We start from the raw sequence: 23,531 nt of genomic DNA, 5'->3' as shown, positions 1-23,531 counted from the left end.
GATCAAGTGGGATTCATACCTGGGATGCAAGCGTGGTTCAATATTCGCAAATCAATCAGCGTGATACATCATATCAACAAGAAAAGACTCAGGAATCATATGATCCTCTCAATCAATGCCAAAAAAGCATTTGACAAAATACAGCATCCTTTCCTGATTAAAACCCTTCAGAGTTTAAGAATAGAACGTACATTTCTCAATCTCATAAAAGCCATCTATGAAAAGCCTACTGCAAATATTATTCTCAATGGGGAAAAGCTGGAAGCCTTTCCCTTAAGATCAGGAACTCGACAAGGATGCCCACTCTCGCCACTATTATTCAACATAGTATGAGAAGTCCTTGCAACAGCAATCAGACAACAAAAAGGGATCAAAGGTATTCAAATCGGCAAAGAAGAAGTCAAAATGTCTCTCTTTGCAGATGACATGATACTCTACATGGAAAACCCAAAAGAAGCAACTCCCAAACTATTAGAAGTTATAGAGCAATTCAGTAATGTGGTGGGATACAAAATCAATGCTCAGAAATCAGTTGCATTTCTGTACACGAATAACAAGACCGAAGAAAGAGAAATTAGGGAATCCATCCCATTTACAATAGCACCAAAAACCATACATTACCTTGGAATTAACTTAACCAGAGACGTAAAGGACCTATATTCTAGAAACTATAAATCACTCTTGAAAGACATTGAGGAAGACATAAAAAGATGGAAAGATATTAAAATGTCCATGCTACCCAGAGCAATCTACACTTTCAATGCTATCCCGATCAAAATACCGAGGACATTGTTCAAAGAACTGGAACAAATAGTCCTTAAATTTGTATTTAAACAGAAAAGGCCCCGAATCTCCAAGGAACTGTTGAAAAGGAAAAACAAAGCTGGGGGCATCACAATGCTGGATTTTGAGCTGTACTACATAGCTGTGATCACAAAGACAGCATGGTACTGGCACAAAAACAGACACATAGACCAATGGATCAGAATAGAGAGCCCAGAAATGGACCCTCAGCTCTTTGGGCAACTAATATTTGATAAAGCAGGAAAAAACATCCGGTGGGAAAAAGACAGTCTCTTCAATAAATGGTGCTGGGAAAATTGGACAGCTACATGCAAAAGAATGAAACTTGACCACTCTATCACACCATCCACAAAAATAAACTCCAAATGGATGAAAGACCTGTATGTGAGGCAGGAATCCATCAAAATTCTAGAGGAGAACATAGGCAGCAACCTCTACGACATCGGCCAAAGCAACCTTTTTCATGATACATCCCCAAAGGCAAGAGAAACAAAAGATAAAATGAATTTATGGGACTTCATCAAGATTAAAAGTTTCTGCACAGCCAAGGAAACAGTCAGAAAAACTAAGAGGCAGCCCACGGAATGGGAGAAGATATTTGCAAATGACACTACAGACAAAGGACTGGTATCCAAGATCTACAAAGAACTTCTCAAACTCAATACACGAGAAACAAATAAACAAATCAAAAAATGGGCAGAAGATATGAACAGACACTTTTCCAATGAAGACATACAAATGGCTAACAGACACATGAAAAAATGTTCAAAATCATTAGCCATCAAGGAAATTCAAATCAAAACCACACTGAGATACCACCTTACGCCAGTTAGAATGCCAAAAATAGACAAGGCAAGAGACAACAATTGTTGGAGAGGATGTGGAGAAAGGGGATCCCTCCTACATTGTTGGTGGGAATGCAAGTTGGTACAGCCACTCTGGAAAACAGTGTGGAGGTCCCTTAAAAAGTTAAAAATTGAGCTACCCTATGATCCAGCCATTGCACTACTGGGTGTTTACCCCAAAGATACAGACGTAGTGAAGAGAAGGGCCATATACACCCCAATGTTCATAGCAGCAATGTCCACAATAGCTAAATCGTGGAAGGAGCCGAGATGCCCTTCAACAGATGACTGGATTAAGAAGTTGTGGTCCATATATACAATGGAATATTACTCAGCTATCAGAAAGAACGAGTTCTCAACATTTGCTGCAACATGGACGGCACTGGAGGAGATAATGCTAAGTGAAATAAGTCAAGCAGAGAAAGACAACTATCATATGATTTCTCTCATCTATGGAACACAAGAACTAGGATGATCAGTAGGGGAAGAAAAGGATAAAGAAAGGGGGGGTAATCAGAAGGGGGAATGAAACATGGGAGACTATGGACTATGAAACAAACTGAGGGCCACAGAGGGGAGGGGGATGGGGGAATGGGATAGACCGGTGATGGGTAGTAAGGAAGGCACGTATTGCATGGTGCACTGGGTGTTATACACAACTAATGAATCATCAAGCCTTACATCGGAAACCGGGGATGTACTGTATGGTGACTAACATAATATAATAAAAAATCATTATAAATTAAAAAAAAAAAAAAAGAGTAGGGATGGAAGGGAATAGAAAGAGCCCAGAAATTTGAGAGCTCACATAGGTGGAAAAGTCAACTGCTCCTGCCCTGGAAATAGTGGGAGATAGGCTTCTGCTGCCCAACTCAAGCCCATTGCTTCAGATGTCCTGATGGTACCCTTCATTAACTTGGGAAAAAGAGACATGAAAACAAGTCTAAGAACTATGTCCAGCACAGAAGTTGGGTTGTGATTTCTACTATGTGGAATTGACCAGAAGTAAGTAGACCAGAACTTTTTGAGGCAATTTTACTGTTAAAAAGGCCATTAACTGTAGGAATCCTCTAAGCCCAGGTCTTCAAACTTCCAAGCAGAAAGGCTATGAAAGTTGCCTACCCCAGGGAATGCATGCACATCCACACCCACTTTGTCTGTGGCCTTGGAGGATAATGGACAGAGAGGAACGTCTTAGAGAGTGAAGTCAGGAACCATGGAGAACAATGGACAAGGGGGAAACCTGATGCTTGTCACATGGTAAATCCTCAATAAAATATAGTTTTCATTGAAAAAAAAAAAAAAGAAACACATTTCAAACTCTACTCAAATGCAAAATATATAATACATTGCCCTTTAGGTAATTGTTTAGAAAGAACATTTGGTACTTACCTGTTGCTTATTATTTGTGCTATTAGATACAATGGAAGATTTTATACTAATCACTTTCTTTGATTTGCAATAAAGAAATGAAAGAATAAAAACTGGAAATAATTTTTTATGTCTTTAACATTAAGAGTATTTTAAATCATGTTTTTTCTTTTCATAATTTCTGAAATTAATTGTTAGGAAGCATTTTATTTAGTTTAAAATAATAGGCTTTTTCATACACTCAATATGTACAACTTTTAAATGAGTGCTTTCCTAGTTTTTATCATTAGTGTATTCTAAGTTGCATTGTATTAGCAATTTAAAAGTCAGGGTTATTATTAATCCTGTTTTAAAAATAAATTTAGACATCATGAGAGAAAGTAACTGAGTTTAAAAAAACCTTGAAATTGCTTTTTAAGATATACATATAACCTTAGAAACAAATATACAAAATAATTTTTATATGTCATATAATCTGACCATGTAGAGTACATAAAAAAGAAAATACCTTAAAATAACCAAGGGTAAAAGGGGGCAAGAAGGTGGCAGATGGTTAAAGAGGATTTAGAATGTGATGGAAAACACATAAAATGGGTTTATTAACAATGCTTTAATACTAGGATTCAGTAATTCTATAGTGAGACAAAAGGTTTTCCTACATATCCCATGCGTTATGACAATGTCTTTATACATCACACTCTTGAGTACAATCTCCTAAAACCAGCACAAAGTATTCATGTCTTTAGTCTTGTCACTGGAACTAAAATAAAGAAACTTGCTACTGCCATTGAAAACATTTAAAAAATCAAACTAAATATCAACTGTTCAAATCTCTTCCTGGGATAAAGCAAGGTACATACCTGTAAGTAAATAAACATCAAACAAATAAAAATTAATTTTGGTTACTATAACACCAGTAGCTAGTGGCTTTGACTTGAGAAGCTTCTTTAAACGAAAATCTTAAATTTGCTTAACTGTCAGATCAACATTATGTTTTCCCAGAATTAACTCTTAATATCACATAATACTTTTGTGATTAAAAAAACCTGTAATAAAATTTTAAATAATTATTAAAACTTACTTTCTTCTTTCTTGCTAATAATGGCAGGCAGGGTGTAAATCTGAAAAACAAAGGAAGTCTAATCAGTTAATGACCCTGCACAGAAAGCAGCGGGATGTTGGTATAATGATACACAAAGGGAGTATCTTGATTTCAAGATCCTACAACTGGTCCAAATTCTTACTCTGTCAACCTACCTTGTTTCCCACTTCTTTCCCTCACGACTGTTCCAGCCCTGAGCAAGGTTCTACCCCTTTCATCTGATTTATATATCTCATTCTATTACCTGACATGATGCACACTATGTATCCTTCCTTCAAAAGGGATCTCATGATGGATTTTACCAGATTACTCCTTCCTCAAATGATCTCTTTAGTGTTTTGTTCTCAACATGACCTAACTTGTACCTGATCTGTCACACCTAAATTTGTTCTAGGTCAAGGCTTACCTTACAAGTATTAGTGGCACAGTGCCAAATCATTTTGCTTTAATTTTTAATTTTTAATTAGCTGATATTTTTAAAAGTTATAATAAAATAAAACATAATAAACATTATAAAGAACAGATGCAGAGTCCAAATTTTTTATCATTAAACTCAATAGATATAAAATCACTTCTCCAAATTGCTATAAAATTTTCCAGATGTTTAATCATAATTTCTGCACTCATTTTATTGTGGACTGGTAGCAGTTGGAGGGATGGCCTCAAAGTCTAGGGACCACACTTTATATAGCTATGTTGTTGCACAGTTACTTTGCACAAGGTTGTTCATAGATTCTTTGCCAACTGAAGGATAGTTAGTTCTCAAGAGACAGAACAGGGCCTCCTATTTTCTTTGTGTGTTCACACCTTCAACCATTAAATGCAGTGTTCTTCACAAAGAAAACAGACAATGATCAATGATTTATTCCCTTTTTTACATAAGCCTCCCTAATAATTTTAAGTAAATTATCATGCCCACATTGAAATAACTATTAAAACAGTGGAGATACGGATGGAAGGGAAAATGTCAAGCCACAAGGCAGTTTTACCAAATGAGACTTATTTTTTTAAAGATTTATTTATTTATTTGGGGGGGAGGGGCAGAAGGAGAAAAAGAATCTTTTTTTTTTTTTTAAAGATTTTATTTATTTATTCAACTGAGATAGAGACAGCCAGCGAGAGAGGGAACACAAGCAGGGGAGTGGGAGAGGAAGAAGCAGGATCACAGCGGAGGAGCCCGATGTGGGGCTCGATCCCATAACGCCAGGATCACGCCCTGAGCCGAAGGCAGACGCTCAACCGCTGTGCCACCCAGGCACCCCAGGAGAGAAAGAATCTTAAGCAGATTCCCCGCTGAGTGCAGAGCCCGATGACGTGGGGCTCAATCTCAAGACCCTTTGATAATGACTTGAGCCAAAATCAAGAGTTGGATGCTTAACTGACTGAGCCACACAGGCACCCCACCACATGAGACTTTTAAACAATGATATAGACCACAGGATTAATTCTTACCCTAAACCTTTGCTCATCACACTGATCATGAAGCCTAGCACAGGCCTTGCAAAGAGTAAGAACTCAATTAACTGAATAAAATAATCCAAGCAGCAAGGCTAAGTTAGTGATAAGTAATTTGTTAGTAATTTTAGGATTTTAAATCAGGAATTCCCCCTGAGAAACAAATTAGAAAGTTAAGGCAATGAGTGAGACAACACTAGGAAAACAGTAAAAGGCTCTACTCTGATTTGCTATACTAAAATTCTCAAATACACTACAGACATAAAAAAAAAATTCAGATGTACTTTGTACTTAGAACAATAAAACCTAAATTATAGGATGTATCATATTCTTACCGGTTCTTTACCATCCATGGCCTCAAGCCAGAGTTTGCGATTAGCTTCTGAGAATGCCTGCAATGTGATGATTCCATGCCTATTAAAAACAAATATTTTATTTATTCAGTTTATTAATGTTATGTCTTCACACATTTATTATTTTTGGTGTTCTTAAAGGTAAAGGTCAAACTTGAAGAACAAACAGGAAAGAAAAAAATGAAAAGAGAGAAATGGAAAAAGAAAAGAGAAGAAAAAATAATTTTAAAAAATGAAAAGAAAAAGACTGATTAATAGTTACCTTTCAGAAAAATCACTGTGGGGGCACAATACACACATACACACACAAACAAATATTTTTTTTTAATGATTTTTTTAAAATTTATTTATTAGACAGAGATAGAGACAGCCAGTGAGAGAGGGAACACAAGCAGGGGGAGTGGGAGAGGAAGAAGCAGGCTCATAGCGGAGAAGCCTGACGTGGGGCTCGATCCCATAACGCCAGGATCACGCCCTGAGCCAAGGCAGACGCTTAACCACTGTGTCACCCAGGCGCCCCCAAACAAATATTTTTTAATTCTAATGTTCGTAGGTAGTAAAATCATTGGTTTAGCTATGACTGCCTGAAGGAGGTTAGTTCCAAACTATTCCTCTGAAAGGACCAAAAAAGATGACAAAGTTACATTCACCAAAGTTCAGAACCACCTAAATGTTCTACAACATGAGAATAATTAAGATTATGATCCCAATGTGGTATAATCTAGTCACCAAAAATAATTACAATGAGTACATAGTAATATGAAAAGTATCATACCATAATTAGTAAATTATTAAAAAGACACTAAACCAAAGTGTTTATCTATACCATGATCACAATATTAAAATTAATTTATTTAAAAACCATCTTTCCCATCTACCCATTCTGAAATAGTTACTCGAGGATGTACTTCAAGAGAGAAAGAGCGAGCAAAGGGAAGGAGGAAAGCAATGTAAGACAGAAAAAGACATGAAATTCAGAAACAGTTAAATTAACCTAGTTAACTGCAAATTGTCCATAAAATAAATTTAAACAGGAAATTAGAGGACTCTGGGAAGAGGTACACTGAAGAGGAAATTTCAGTTAAATATTGCATGACTGAAAACTGGTATGACCTAAAACTGTGATGAAGGCATATTATCTCTTGTGTAAAGAGGAAAACAGATCGTTGGAATGACAGGAAAAGGAAAAATGTATATGAAGACGAAGATCATTTTATCTTGGAGAATCTAAGCCAGTATCAACAAAAATAATAAGATAACAATATTTTTTGGCTGTTTATTATGTGTCTGGCACTATGTTATAAACGTGTTTCCTTTTTTTATCTAATTTAATCTTCACAGGAACTCTATGAGGTGGGTACTTATTATCCTTATTTTACAGAAGAGACAACCAAAGCACAACTTAACAATGTGCCCCAAGGTTACAGAACTAAAAAGTGCTGAAATAAAGAAAAATCACTAGCGTGTTGGCATCTGTCTACATAGAAAATCCAGAAGTTCCTACCACAATACTATTAAAATGAATAAAGAGCTCAACAACTATGCTGGATATAGATTGATATATTAAAAAGATTAATAGACTTTCAATTTGGGAAAAATATACTAATGAATTCTACTCAAAATTGTAATAAAATGGCTACTCTAGGGGAAGATGGCAGAGGAGTAGGGGACCCCTTTTTCAGCCAGTCCCCTGACTCGAGCTGGATAGGTACCAGACCAGTCTGAACATGCACGGAATCAGCCTGAGACGCAGGAAGATACATCTGGATCTCTACAAATGAACATCTCCTGCGCTGAGTATTGAGGTATGAAGTGGGGAGCCGTGAAACCACGCACAGATATCAGAAGATAAATGGAAGGGGGAGGGAGCCGCCGTGTTCGGGCGCCGGGAAGCGGCAGCCACCTGCACGGGGGAGCAGGAGGACTTGAGGACTGCACCCACGAGAAAATAGACTGTGACCATGAGCGGGGAGCGCGCACCACCAGACTTCTCACGGAACTCTGGTATACTCACTGGATCCAGACTGAGACCGGGAGCTCTGGGAGCGCGCAGGGGCAGCTGGCAGTGTTAGAAACACAAAGGACAGAGAAGCGCCGGCCCTGGAAGTGAGGGCTGGGACACCGGGTGTGTGGCGCACATCCCGGGATGCTGCAGGGTTGAGCAGAACCAACAGCAACAGAGTTAAAGTGGCCTGATCATCAGTAGAGAACGGCCCGCGATGCCCTCTGTTCTGTGACAGAGGCTGAGATTCGGCCACTGCTACTCTGACTCTCAGAAAACACCAGGGAAAGCCGCCAGAGAACAAAAGCCTAGAAACACCGGCTCACAGGGTGCCCATCCCCATTCCCCTCTCAGGAGACATGGAGACCCTACCCAAACAGGGTTGCCTGAGTATCGACATGGCAGGCCACTCCCCCAGAAGGCAGGCTGAAAAATCAAGAAGCCCACATCCCTAAGATCCCTAAAAAACAAGGGCGCACGGCCTGGATCCTGGTCAATAATTTGGGTTCTGGACAACCCCGCAACCTTTCCTCATCAGAATGAAGAGAAGGAGAAATCTCCCCAGCAAAGAAAAGATAATGAGTCTGTGTCCTCTGCCACAGAACTAATGGATATGGATGTAACCAAATTATCAGAAATGGATTTCAGAGTAACAATGGTCAAGATGATGTGTAGACTTGAAAAAAGTATTAAAAATGTTAATGAGAATATAGAATCTCTAAGGGCGGAAATGAGAGCAAATCTGGCAGATATTAAAAATTCTATGAGCCAGATGCAGTCAAAACTAGAGGCTCTGACAGCCAGGGTAAATGAGGCAGAGGAACGTATCAGCGAATTGGAGGATGGGTTAGTAGAAGAAAAAGCGAAAATAGAAGTTGGACTTAAAAAAATCTACGCCCATGAATGTAGGTTACGGGAGATTACTGATTCAATGAAATGATCCAATGTCAGAATCATAAGCATCCCCGAGGGGGTGGAGAAAAACAGAGGTTTAGAAGAGATATTTGAACAAATTGTAGCTGAAAACTTCCCTAATCTAGCAAGGTAAACAAACATTCGTGTCCAAGAGGCAGAGAGGACCCGTCCCAAACTCAACCACGACAACCCTACGCCACGTCACGTCATACTGCAATTTGCAAATATTAGATTCAAGGATACAGTATTGAAAGTGGCCAGGGCAAAGAAATTTCTCACGTACCAAGGCAAAGGTATCAAAATTACGTCAAATCTGTCTACACAGACCTGGAATGAGAGAAAGGGTTGGGGGGGATTTTTAGAACTCTTTCAGAGAAAAACATGCAGCCAAGGATCCTTTATCCAGCAAGGCTGCCATTCAGAATTGATGGAGAAATAAAGAACTTACAGAATCGCCAGTCATTAACCAATTTCATAACCACGAAAGCAGCCCTACAGAAGATATTAAGGGGGGGTTCTATAAAGGTAAAAAGGCCCCAAGAGTGATACAGAACAGAAAGTCACAGCGAATACAAACAAAGACTTTACTGGCAACATGGCATCATTAAAATCATATCTCTCAGTATTCAGTCTCAATGAGAATGGCTTAAATGCTTCCAAAAACGCCACAGGGTTGCAGACTGTATAAAAAGAAATGACCCACCCATTTGCTGTCTTTAAGAGACTCATATTGAACCCAAAGATACATTCAGACTGAAAGTAAAGGGATGGAGTACCATCTTTCACGCAAATGGACCTCAAGGAAAGCTGGGGTAGCAATTCTCATATCAGACAGATTGGATTTTAAACTACAGACTATAGGTAGAGACACAGAAGGGCACTATATTATTCTTAAAGGATGTATCCAACAAGTGGATACGACAATTATAAATATATACGCCCCCAACAGGGGAGCAGCAAGAAATACAAGCCAACTCTTAACCAGAATAAAGAGACATATAGATAAAAATGCACTAATAGTAGGAGACCTCAACACTCCACTATCAGAAATAGAACACCCTGGCAAAAACTAAGCAAAGAATCAAAGGCTTTGAATGCCATACTCGACGAGTTGGACCTCTTAGATATATATAGAACACTACACCCCAGAACCAAAGAATATTCATTCTATTCTAATGACCATGGAATATTCTCAAGAATAGACCATGTTCTAGGACACAAAACAGGTCTCAACTGATACCAAAAGATTGAAATTATCCCCTGCATATTCTCAGACCACAACGCTCTGAAATTGGAACTCAACCACAAGGAAAAATTTGGAAGAAACTCAAACACTTGGAGACTAAGAACCATCCTGCTCAGGAAGGACTCGATAAACCAGGAAATCAAAAATCAACTTAAACACTTTATGGAGACCAACGAGAATGAAAACACAACGGTCCAAAACCTATGGGATACTGCAAAGGCAGTCCTAAGGGGGAAATACATAGCCATCCAAGCCTCACTCAAAAGAACAGAAAAATCTAAAATGCAGTTTTTATATTCTCACCTCAAGAAGCTGGAACAGCAACAGAGGGACAGGCCTAATCCCCTCACGAGGAGGCAGCTGACCAAGATTAGAGCAGAAATCAATGAATTAGAAACCAGAAGTACATTAGAGCAGATCAACAGAACTAGAAGCTGGTTCTTTGAGAGAATCAATGAAATTGACAATCACTGGCAAGACTTATCCAAAAGAATAGAGAAAGGATCAAATTCATAAAATTATGAATGAAAAAGGAGAGGTCACGACCAACACCAATGAAATCGGAATGATTATTAGAAACTTTTATCAACAGCTATATGCCAATAAATTAAGCAATCTGGAACAGATGGAGGCCTTCCCGGAAACCTATAAACTACCAAGACTGAAACAGGAAGAAATTGATTTTTTAAGTAGGCCAATTAATTATGAAGAGATTGAATCAGTGATAAACAACCTTCCAAATGACAAAACTCCAGGCCCGGATGGTTTCCTGGGGATTTCTACCAAACATTCAAAGAAGAAATAATACCTATTTTCCTAAAGCTATTTCAAAAAATAGAAACAGAAGGAAAACTACCAAAGTCATTCTATGAGGCCAATATTACCTTGGTCCCCAAACCAGGCAAAGACCCCATCATAAAGGAGAATTACAGACAGATTTCCCTAATGAATATGGATGCCAAAATCCTCAACAAGATCCTGGCAAATAGAATCCAACAGCACGTTAAAAGGATTATCCATCATGACTAAGTGGGATTCATACCTGGGATGCAAGGGTGGTTCAACATTCGCAAATCAATCAGTGTCATAGATTTTATCCAGAAAGAAAAGTTCAGAAATTATATGATTCTCTCAATAGTTGCAGAAATAGCATTTGACAAAATACAGCATCCTTTCCTGATTAAAACCCTTCAGATTGTAGGGATAGAGGGTACATTTCTCAATCTCATAAAAGCCATCTATGAAAAGCCTACTGCAAATATTATTCTCAATGGGGATAAGCTGGAAGCCTTTCCCTTAAGATCAGGAACACGACAAGGATGCCCACTCTCGCCACTATTATTCAACATACTACTAGAAGTCCTTGCAACAGCAATCAGAAGACAAAAAGGGATCAAAGTTATCCAAATCGGCAAAGAAGTCAAAATGTCTCTCTTCGCAGATGACATGATACTCTACATGGAAAACCCAAAAGAATCCACCCCCAATCTACTAGAACTTAAAGAGCAATTCAGTAATGTGGCGGGATACAGAATCAATGCTCAGAAATCAGTTACATTTCATCACACAAATAATGAGACTGAAGAAAGAGAAATTAGGGAATCCATCCCATTTACAATAGCACCAAAAACCATACATTACCTTGGAATTAACTTAACCAGATACGTAAAGGATCTATATTCTAGAAACTATAAATCACTCTTGAAAGACATTGAGGAAGACACAAAGAGATGGAAAAATATTCCATGCTCATGGATCAGAAGAATTAACATAGTTAAAATGTCCAGGCTACCCAGAGCAATCTACACTTTCAATGGTATCCCGATCAAAATACCGAGGACATTGTTCAAAGAACTGGAACAAATAGTCCTTAAATTTGTATGGAAACAGAAAAGGCCCTGAATCTCCAAGGAACTGTTGAAAAGGAAAAACAAAGCTGGGGGCATCACAATGCTGGATTTCGAGCTGTACTACAAAGCTGTGATCACAAAGACAGCATGGTACTGGCACAAAAACAGACACATAGACCAATGGAACAGTATAGAGAACCCAGAAATGGACCCTCGGCTCTTTGGGCAACTAATATTTGATAAAGCAGGAAAAAACATCCGGTGAAAAAAAGACAGTCTCTTCAATAAATGGTGCTGGGAAAATTGGACAGCTACATGCAAAAGAATGAAACTTGATCACTCTCTCACACCATACACAAAAATAAACTCCAAATGGATGAAAGACCTCGATGTGAGACAGGAATCCATCAAAATCCTAGAGGCGAACATAGGCAGCAACCTCTACGACATCAGCCAAAGCAACCTTTTTCATGACACATCCCCAAAGGCAAGAGAAACAAAAGATAAAATGAACTTATGGGACTTCATCAAGATAAAAATCTTCTGCACAGCCAAGGAAACAGTCAAAAAAACTAAGAGGCAGCCCACGGAATGGGAGAATATATTTGCAAATGACACTACAGATAAAAGAGTGGTATCCAAGATCTACAAAGTACTTCTCAAACTCAATACACGAGAAACAAATAAAAAAGTCAAAAAATGGGCAGGAGATATGAACAGACACTTTTCCAATGAAGACATACAAATGGCTAACAGACACATGAAAAAATGCTCAAAATCATTAGCCATCAGGGAAATTCAAATCAAAACCACACTAAGATACCACCTTATGCCAGTTAGAATGGCAAAAATTGACACGGCAAGAAACAACAATTGTTGGAGAGGATGTGGAGAAAGGGGATCCCTCCTACATTGTTGGTGGGAATGCAAGTTGGTACAGCCACTCTGGAAACAGTGTGGAGGTTCCTTAAAAAGTTAAAAATGGAGCTACCCTATGATCCAGCCATTGCAATACTGGGTATTTACCCCAAAGATACAGACGTAGTGAAGAGAAGGGCCATACGCACCCCAATGTTCATAGCAGCATTGTCCACAATAGTCAAAGCGTGGAAGGAACCGAGATGCCCTTCAATAGATGACTGGATTAAGAAGTTGTTTTCCATATATACAATGGAATATTACTCAGCTATCAGAAAGAACAAATTCTCAACATTTGCTGCAACATGGACGGCACTGGAGGAGATAATGCTAAGTGAAATAAGTCAAGCAGAGAAAGACAATTATCATATGATTTCTCTCATGTATGGAACATAAGAACTAGGAAGATCGGTAGGGGAAGAAAGGGATAATTAAGGTGGGGGTAATCAGAAGGGGGAATGAAGCATGAGAGACCATGGACTATGAGAAACAAACTGAGGGCTTCAGAGGGGAGGGGGATGGGGGAATGGGATAGACCGGTGATGGGTAGTAAGGAGGGCACGTATTACATGGTGCACTGGGTGTTATATGCAACTAATGAATCATCGAACTTTACATCGGAAAACTGGGGATGTGCTGTATAGTGACTAACATAATATAATAAAAAAACATTTTAAAAAATCATAATAAAATGAAAATACTCAAGAATAAATAAAAAAATAAAAAATCTTCAAAGAGAGTTTAAGTCTCTATGAATTAATTAATAACTTTAATGCTACTCCAGTCAAAAATCCCGAAGGATTTGTTTTGGAAAGAAAGGGAAACTTAATAAGTGGATCCATAAAATCTAAGAACACAGGGCCAAAATATTTAACACAATTTTTAGAAAGCATAAAAAACAGGGGTGTTGCCTTACATATAGTTACAAACTACATATATGTAAACTATAGTATATGAGTATATAGAGTATGCATTTTATATAGTGCACACACATAAAGCTAGAATATTCAGAAAACTATGGTAGTAATGCAGAAGAAGAAAAATAGATCATGGAATAGAAGAGAGATGAAGAAGTATACCCATTCTTATTTAGTTTCTGTTCTTATATTGATACAAGAAAAAAAAAAAAGGAGAGCTAAAACACCCCACTAGGTTATAAGCTTGCATATACAACATTTACGTCTCTCCAGGTATCCTGTGGCTAAGAATCTCTATGCTCCACATAGAGCAGGCACTGAATTTCACTGGCTGAAGGAAATAAGCTGGCATTTCCAGCTGTGTCTTATTACTTCTTGGAAGGCCACCAGGAGTCAAAAGTCTACAAAAAGGCTTATCCAAGAGTGATGAGCAATATTGTCTGGATCATTCATAATGATGGGAACTCCAGTCCGCCACACATCCCCTAATGTAGTTATTTATGTTGTTGATTCCCCAAATTCTTCTTTGAGTGATGTTGCTTTTTGCTAGCATCCTTTGATCTATTTTTTGAAAGCATCATGCAATATATATTTGTTGAATAAATGCATAAAAAAATGAAATAAACATGCATATTGCTTTTAAAGATCGAAAAACAAGTATTTGTATGCTGTTTCATATTTATATCTAAACATAGAAACAAATAATTTAACTTATTAAAAAATATAAAGTGAAAAGAAAACCTCAAACCTTTCAACTACTTCTATGTCAAAGCAGAATCGTTTGTCAATTGAGTCTGTCTTTCGTCGGATACAAGATTTCAATTTAAACATTTCTGGCGAACCAGTAACAAGGCCATTCTGAAACAAGAGGGAGAACACATTAGTGACATGATGACAAGGGCAACTGGAAAATATAAATATGCCAACTAAGTTGCTGCACTAAAATGTTAACTTTAAGTACAGATTATGTATAAAGGTCATAATTACATTTTATCCTCTGAATATAGACTTTTTGCTTAATGGTGACTGCTCAATTATAATGCAGTTAATAAATTAATCACATATACATTTTAATTAAAGAATTCTGTGGTATGCCTGTCTAGTAGTCTTAAACATATTTACTTATGTTAAATTGCACTAAAATGTACATTCTTTAGGACTTCAGATTTAGAAAAAGTGTGAAATCATAGTTACCATAATGTCACAATTAGATATACAGAGCTTGTCAGGATACGACACTGCTGTTTTGGCATCAAAATGCCCTAGGTCGCTAAGAGATTAGTATTGTTCATTTGTGTGTGTGTGTGTGCGTGTATGTGAGCAAGTATGTGTACGAATGTGCATGTGTGTTTGTGCATTAGAGCCTTATAGTATTAAATGATAATTGGCTCAAAGTCTCAGGAGAGCTACCAAAATAATGCATTTCCAGTATTTACTTGTTATAAATGTATTGTTATCATACACACTGCATGATTGCTTTGCTCGTAACCAATTGCTGCTCTGCTACTAAACTATAACTCTGGATAGGATCCAACAAAAAGCTGAAGTCATAAGAATTCTCTTCTATACCTGAGACACCAGTTACCGTAAGGGGAGTATTTACCTAATGTCTGGTTAATCTACTATCTTTGGTTACAAAGAGCATAGATTTATTAACAGAACTTTGGTTTGGGTCTATTTGCTAACAGCTCACTGACTGTCACATAAGCTGACTTTCAGGCAACATCTTTTCTTATGAAATCTGTAAAGAACACAGTAGGCATTAACTTCTCATGATGGTAGGAACTGAAGGTTTCTTTTGCTTTGGCATGTTCTCCTTGTATTATGTCTCTCCAATTAAATTATTAGACTCTATTGAATGCCCAAGCACAATAAGTTTCAGCTGATGTATTTGAGTATATATCTAAGTTAGATCAGCATTTACCTCTGCTATGATCTATACCACAAATTAGCTGGGTGAGTCACTTACTTTCTACCACCTTGATTTTCTAATCTGTTAAAATAAGGCTGGACTACGTAATCTTTAGGATTCTTAGATGATGGTCACGATTACCTAATGCTTAAGTTCAGTCACTTGCCATATCATATCATAATTCACAAAAAGATTATACACCACATACAGTAAAGGTTTTGTACTCTGCAGCACTTTCTAATATAAAATACACTTTGTTCTATACTGTTCACTAGCCATGCAAGACATTCAGTGACCAATTTACTTTTGGAGTAAATGGGCATCAACTGATTTCTTCTGAATGCTGTCCAGGATTGTAGTAAACAGTACACAGTGTAGAAGAGGAAGTGGCATGCAGGGGCAAAAAGCAGCCTCCCACAGAGGTGAACTGGAGGAAAGATGCAGGGTCCTTGAGCCTGGTCCAGCCACTGGGAGTCTCTACTAAGGTGCTAGCCAACCAACAGCATCAACAACTTTGTGCCAAGGATATGAAAGGACACCTCTGTGGTGTACTAAATGTTCTCTACATTTAACTCAACTGTTTATAAACATTCTGTGGTAAGGTAAAGGAAAATCCTGGCTGCTCTTTTTAAGTCATCAAGATCGCTGAAGTCAGAGAAAACTTTTTTGACTCTTCAATTTTTAAAAATTGTTTAAATGTTTATTAGAAAAGCAAGCAAATATAATTTTATTTTGCTTTTTTACTTCCATTACGTAGCTAACAAGCTCAGTTAAAAAAAAAAAAAAAAAGAAGAAAACTCACCATTTTCCCACTGGATTTCATTTCTGAAACACTCATTGTAAATGTTTTACTTCCCTTATCATATGTACAATAATGTTTAATCCACGTAAAACCAAGTGGTCCTGATGTAAGGAAACAAACATTACAGATTGTTAATAAATGATTTGTGACTATGCCTGTACAGTTTTTGATCCTATGATACACAACTGAATGTCTCCGCAGGCCATGCTAGTTTAGAATATTTACTGTGAGAGGCCCCTCCAGCGGAGCTGGTCTCAGGCCGGGCACCGTCCCAGGCCCCCCTGGCCCGGCCACCTGGGAATGTGCTGGGGAATCGGCCCTCTCCCTCTCTCCCCTCGCCCACAAAGTTTGTGGCAAAGCTGGCGCCCAGGCAGAGTGTGCCTCCGGGGGGAGATCGAGGAGCGCCAGATGCCGGGAGGCAGGAGCCATTGACCCGGGACGTCATGGTCCGGGGCAGGAGCCCGAAGCAGCCAACAAGCCCACCGCCTCTGGTGCATGGGGCCCGGCTAAAGAGCCAGCATGGGCAACTGCATGGGGAGACAGCACCGGTAGAGGCCAGCCGCCCCGGGACACACCCGCAAGCGAGCAGTGTTGTGTTCCAAGAAACTGTCCAGTGACCAGGGACATTGGAAACTACCGTGAACTGTTCCAGGCCTGAAGCAGACTGCCTTGTGGTTTCAGGCCCCCAGATAAATAAATAAATAAAATCTTTAAAGAAGAAGCCCACATCCCTAAGATCCCTATAAAACAAGGGGCACGGCCTGGGACCCAGTCAATAATTTGGGCTCTGGACAACCCCGCAACCTCTCCTCATCAGAATGACAGGAAGGAGAAGCCCCCCCCAGCAAAGAAAAGACAGTGAGTCTGTGGCCTCTGCCACAGAAATAATGGATATGGATGTAACCAAATTATCAGAAATGGAATTCAGAGTAACGATGGTCAAAATGATGAGCAGAATTGAAAAAAGTATTAACGAAAAGGTTACTGAGAATATAGAATCCCTAAGGTCAGAAATGAGAGCAAATTTGACAGAAATTAAAAATTCTATGAGCCAACTGCAGGCAAAACTAGAGGCTCTAATGGACAGGGTCACCGAAGCAGAGGAAAGGGTTAGTGAATTGGAGGATGGGTTAATAGAGGAAAAAATGACAATAGAAGATGCTCTTAAAAAAATCCACGCCCACGAATGGAGGTTACGGGAGATTACTGACTCAACGAAACGATCCAATGTTAGAATCATCGGCATCCCCGAGGGGGTGGAGAAAAACAGAGGTCTAGAAGAAATATTTGAACAAATTGTAGCTGAAAACATCACTAATCTAGCGAGGGAAACAAACATTCGTGTCCAAGAGGCAGAGAGGACCCCTCCCAAGCTCAACCACGACAACCCTACTCCACGTCACGTCATAGTGCATTTCGCAAATATTAGATCCAAGGATACAGTATTGAAAGCGGCCAGGGCAAAGAAATTTCTCATGTACCAAGGCAAAGGCATCAGAATTACGTCAGACCTCTCTAAACAGACCTGGAATGAGAGAAAGGGTTGGGGGAGCATTTTTAAAGCTCTTTCAGAGAAAAACATGCAGCCAAGGATCCTTTATCCAGCAAGGCTGTCATTCAGAATTGATAGAGAAATAAAGACATTTCAGAATCGCCAGTCATTAACCAGTTTCATAACCACGAAATCAGCCCTACAGAAGATATTAAGGGGGGTTCTATAAAGGTAAAAAGGCCGCAAGAGTGATACAGAACAGAAAGTCACAGCCAATACGAACAAAGACTTTACTGGCAACATGGCATCATTAAAATTATATCTCTCAGTATTCAGTCTCAATGTGAATGGCTTAAATGCTTCCATAACGCCACAGGGTTGCAGACTGTATAAAAAGAAATGACCCATCCATTTGCTGTCTTTAAGAGATTCATTTTGAACCCAAAGATGCATTCAGACTGAGAGTAAGGGGATGGAGTATCATCTTTCATGCAAATGGACCTCAAAAGAAAGCTGGGGTAGCAATTCTCATATCAGATAAATTGGATTTTAAACTACAGACTATAGTTAGAGATGCAGAAGGGCACTATATTATTCTTAAAGGAAGTATTCAACAAGTGGAGATGACAATTATAAATATATATGCCCCCAACAGGGGAGCAGCAAGATACACAAGCCAACTCTTAACCAGAATAAAGAGACATATAAATAAAAATACATTAATAGTAGGGGACCTCAACACTCCACTATCAGAAATAGACAGAACACCCTGGAAAAAACTAAGCAAAGAATCAAAGGCTTTGAATGCCATACTCAACGAGTTGGACCTCATAGATATATATAGAACACTACACCCCAGAACCAAAGAATACTCATTCGATTCTAATGCCCGTGGAACATTCTCAAGAATAGACCATGTTCTGGGACACAAAACAGGTCTCAACCGATACCAAAAGATTGAAATTATCCCCTGCATATTCTCAGACCACAACGCTCTGAAATTGGAACTCAACCACAAGGAAAAATTTGGAAGAAACTCAAACACTTGGAGACTAAGAACCATCCTGCTCAGGAATGACTCGATAAACCAGGAAATCAAAAATCAAATTAAACAATTTATGGAGACCAACGAGAATGAAAACACAATGGTCCAAAACCTATGGGATACTGCAAAGGCAGTCCTAAGGGGGAAATACATAGCCATCCAAGCCTCACTCAAAAGAATAGAAAAATCTAAAATGCAGTTTTTATATTCTCACCTCAAGAAGCTGGAACAGCAACAGAGGGACAGGCCTAATCCACACACGAGGAAGCAGTTGACCAAAATTAGAGCAGAAATCAATCAATCAGAAACCAGAAGTACAGTAGAGCAGATCAACAGGACTAGAAGCTGGTTCTTTGAGAGAATCAATAAAATTGACAGACCACTGGCAAGACTTATCCAAAAGAAAAGAGAAAGTACCCAGATTATTAAAACTATGAATGAAAAAGTAGAGGTCACGACCAACACCATTGAAATTGGAAGGACTATGAGAAATTTTTATCAACAGCTATATGCCAATAAACTAAGCAATCTGGAAGAGATGGAATCCTTCCTGGAAACCTATAAACTACCAAGATTGAAACAGGAAGAAATTGATTTCTTAAACAGGCCAATTAATTATGAAGAGATTGAGTCAGTGATAAACAACCTTCCAAATAACAAAACTCCAGGCCCGGACGGTTTTCCTGGGAAAGTCTACCAAACATTCAAAGAAGAAATAATACCTATTCTCCTAAAGCTATTTCAAAAAATAGAAACAGAAGGAAAGCTACCAAACTCATTTTATGAGGCCAATATTACCTTGATCCCCAAACCAGGCAAAGACCCCCTCAAAAAGGAGAATTACAGACCGATTTCCCTAATGAATATGGACGCCAAAATCCTTAACAAGATACTTATAATAGAATCGAACAGTACATTAAAAGGATTATCCATCATGATCAAGTGGGATTCATACCTGGGATGCAAGCGTGGTTCAATATTCGCAAATCAATCAGCGTGATACATCAGATCAACAAGAAAAGACTCAGGAACCATATGATCCTCTCAATTGATGCCGAAAAAGCATTTGACAAAATACAGCATCCTTTCCTGATTAAAACCTTTCAGAGTGTAGGAATAGAGGGTACTTTTCTCAATCTCATAAAAGCCATCTATGAAAAGCCTACTGCAAATATTATTCTCAATGGGGATAAGCTGGAAGCCTTTCCCTTATGATCAGGAACATGACAAGGATGCCCACTCTCGCCACTATTATTCAACATAGTACTAGAAGTCCTTGCAACAGCAATCAGACAACAAAAAGGGATCAAAGGTATTCAAATTGGCAAAGAAGAAGTCAAACTTTCTCTCTTCGAAGATGACATGATGCTCTACATGGAAAACCCAAAGAATCCACTCCCAAACTATTAGAAGTTATAGAGCAATTCAGTAATGTGGCGGGATACAAAATCAATGCTCAGAAATCAGTTGCATTTCTATACACGAATAACAAGACCGAAGAAGGAGAAATTAGGGAATCCATCCCATTTACAATAGCACCAAAAACCATAGGTTACCTTGGAATTAACAACCAGAGATGTAAAGGACCTATATTCTAGAAACTATAAATCACTCTCGAAAGACATTGAGGAAGACATAAAAAGATGGAAAGATATTCCATGCTCATGGATTGGTAGAATTAACATAGTTAAAATGTCCATGCTACCCAGAGCAATCTACACTTTCAATGCTATCCCGATCAAAATACCGAGGACATTTTTCAAAGAACTCGAACAAATATTCCTTAAATTTGTATGGAAACAGAAAAGGCCCCGAATCTCCAAGGAACTGTTGAAAAGGAAAAACAAAGCTGGGGGCATCACAATGCTGGATTTCGAGCTGTACTACAAAGCTGTGATCACAAAGACAGCATGGTACTGGCACAAAAACAGACACATAGACCAATGGAACAGAATAGAGAACCCAGAAATGGACCCTCAGCTCTTTGGGCAACTAATCTTTGATAAAGCAGGAAAAAACATCCAGTGGAACAAAGATAGTCTCTTCAATAAATGGTGCTGGGAAAATTGGACAGCTACATGCAAAAGAATGAAACTTGACCACTATCTCACACCATACACAAAAATAAACTCCAAATGGATGAAAGACCTGTATGTGAGGCAGGAATCCATCCAAATTCTAGAGGAGAACATAGGCAGCAACCTCTATGACATCGGCCAAAGCAACCTTTTTCATGACACATCCCCAAAGGCAAGAGAAACAAAAGATAAAATGAACTTACGGGACTTCATCAAGATTAAAAGCTTCTGCACAGCCAAGGAAACAGTCAGAAAAACTAAGAGGCAGCCCACGGAATGGGAGAATATATTTGCAAATGACACTACAGACAAAGGACTGGTATCCAAGATCTACAAAGAACTTCTCAAACTCAATACACGAGAAACAAATAAACAAATCAAAAAGTGGGCAGAAGATATGAACAGACACTTTTCCAATGAAGACATACAAATGGCTAACAGACACATGAAAAAATTAGCCATCATGGAAATTCAAATCAAAACCACACTAAGATACCACCTTATTCCAGTTAGAATGGCAAAAATAGACAAGGCAAGAAACAACAATTGTTGGAGAGGATGTGGAGAAAGGGGATCCCTCCTACATTGTTGGTGGGAATGCAAGTTGGTATAGCCACTCTGGAAAACTGTGTGGAGGTCCCTTAAAAAGTTAAAAATTGAGCTACCCTATGATCCAGCCATTGCACTACTGGGTGTTTACCCCAAAGATACAGACGTAGTGAAGAGAAGGGCCATATGCACCCCAATGTTCATAGCAGCAATGTCCACAATAGCTAAATCGTGGAAGGAGCCAAGAATCCCTTCAACAGATGACTGGATTAAGAAGTTGTTTTCCATATATACAATGGAATATTACTCAGCTATCAGAAAGAACGAGTTCTCAACTTTTGCTACAACATGGACGGCAATGGAGGAGATAATGCTAAGTGAAATAAGTCAAGCAGAGAAAGACAACTATCATATGATTTCTCTCATCTATGGAACATAAGAACTAGGATGATCAGTAGGGGAAGAAAGGGATAAAGAAAGGGGGGGGTAATCAGAAGGGGGAATGAAACATGAGAGACTATGGACTATGAGAAACAAACTGAGGGCCTTAGAGGGGAGGGGGGTGGGGGAAAGGGATAGACCGGTGATGGGTAGTAAGGAGGGCACGTATTGCATGGTGCACTGGGTCTTATACGCAACTAATGAATCATTGAGCCTTACATCGGAAACCGGGGATGTACTGTATGGTGACTAACATAATATAATAAAAAAATCATTAAAAAAAAAAAAGAATATTTACTGTGAGAAAGGCCAGGGTAGAGGGAGAGTTTTATGGGGTACAAAGTCTGGATATCAAACCACTTGTCTCTACTTGCTTGCAGCACTGACTCTCCCCTGTAACTCAAGAGTCACTTTAGATCTGAATTTCAGTTATCTCCTCATAAAAGTGGCATACCTTACATTCCCAAGAGGTAGCAAGAATGAGAAATAGTCTAAAACTGATCTCAATTTTAGCCTTTGTCCTTTATTCTTAAAACTGTCAGAAATACTCTACTAAAATTTATCCAGTTCATTTCATCTGCTTTGTTCAAAACCCTCCAGTGGTTTCCCACTTCACTGCAGGTAAAACCCAAAGAGTCTGTTACTACACACAATGCCCACATGATCTGGCCCCTCATTACTGATCTCACCTCACATCTTACTACTATACTCTGCTCTAGCTACATTGCCCTCCTTGCTATCCCTGAACACAGGGAAAGCACTTCTGCCCTAGGGCATTTGTACATCCTGTTCCCCTAGCCTGGACTACTTTTCCTTCAGATATCTGCATGGCTTGTTTTGTCACTTCCCCAGGTCTTTTCCTAAATGACACCTTTACAATACAGCCTTTGCTACAGAGATAGCTAACATCTCAACACTCTCACCTTGATATTTCTCATCTCTTTCTTGCTTTATTTTCTTCTTAGCAGTTATTACTGTCTAAAATAGGATAAATTTTATGAATTTATTCTATTTATTGTCTGTTTCTGCCACTAGACTCTAAGGCTCTATGAGAGCAGGAACATACAAAGCTCTGCTCACTAGTGTATTCTCAATCCTTAGAACAGGGCCAGACATTATCTGTTGCTCAGTAAATTCTTGACAAATGAATGAAGGAATGAATCACTCATCTTTCTAAGACCTCAATGACCTTGGAGTTATTTCCTCTTACCACTAATCTGAAAATAAGCGAACTCAAATAATTTCTTAAAGTGAAAATAACTTTTACTTCCCACATTAGAAGAAATTTATATATGTATTGTGTTCATTTCCCCCCCTATAAATACTGTCCTACTCTTTCCCATAGCATACTACATTATCCTCCTATATTTTCCTTAAGGAATTAGATGCTGCTGCTTCACCAGGGAATAGGGATGCATAGTGAATTCAGTTTTT

The 23,531-nt window shown here is 38.7% G+C and overlaps 1 protein-coding gene across 10 annotated transcripts in view; it reads right to left on the bottom strand.

Annotated features, from left to right (window-relative positions):
• The window catches only part of ARHGAP42 (Rho GTPase activating protein 42), a 317,870-nt gene that overhangs the window by 56,110 nt on the left and 238,229 nt on the right, over positions 1–23,531 (bottom strand). For all 10 annotated transcript variants that reach the window (XM_048217115.2, XM_048217118.2, XM_048217117.2 and 7 more), the window contains 4 exons: positions 16,493–16,593; positions 14,527–14,636; positions 5,913–5,991; positions 4,102–4,141 (listed from right to left, as the gene is read on the bottom strand). In XM_048217115.2, coding sequence (XP_048073072.1) covers positions 4,102–4,141; positions 5,913–5,991; positions 14,527–14,636; positions 16,493–16,593 — 330 coding nt within the window. The remainder of the gene's footprint in view (positions 1–4,101; positions 4,142–5,912; positions 5,992–14,526; positions 14,637–16,492; positions 16,594–23,531) is intronic.

The sequence above is a fragment of the Ursus arctos genome, unplaced genomic scaffold (genome assembly GCF_023065955.2).
Source record: "Ursus arctos isolate Adak ecotype North America unplaced genomic scaffold, UrsArc2.0 scaffold_22, whole genome shotgun sequence".
NCBI lineage: Eukaryota > Metazoa > Chordata > Mammalia > Carnivora > Ursidae > Ursus > Ursus arctos.
This window is presented reverse-complemented; position numbering and strand designations above follow the sequence as displayed.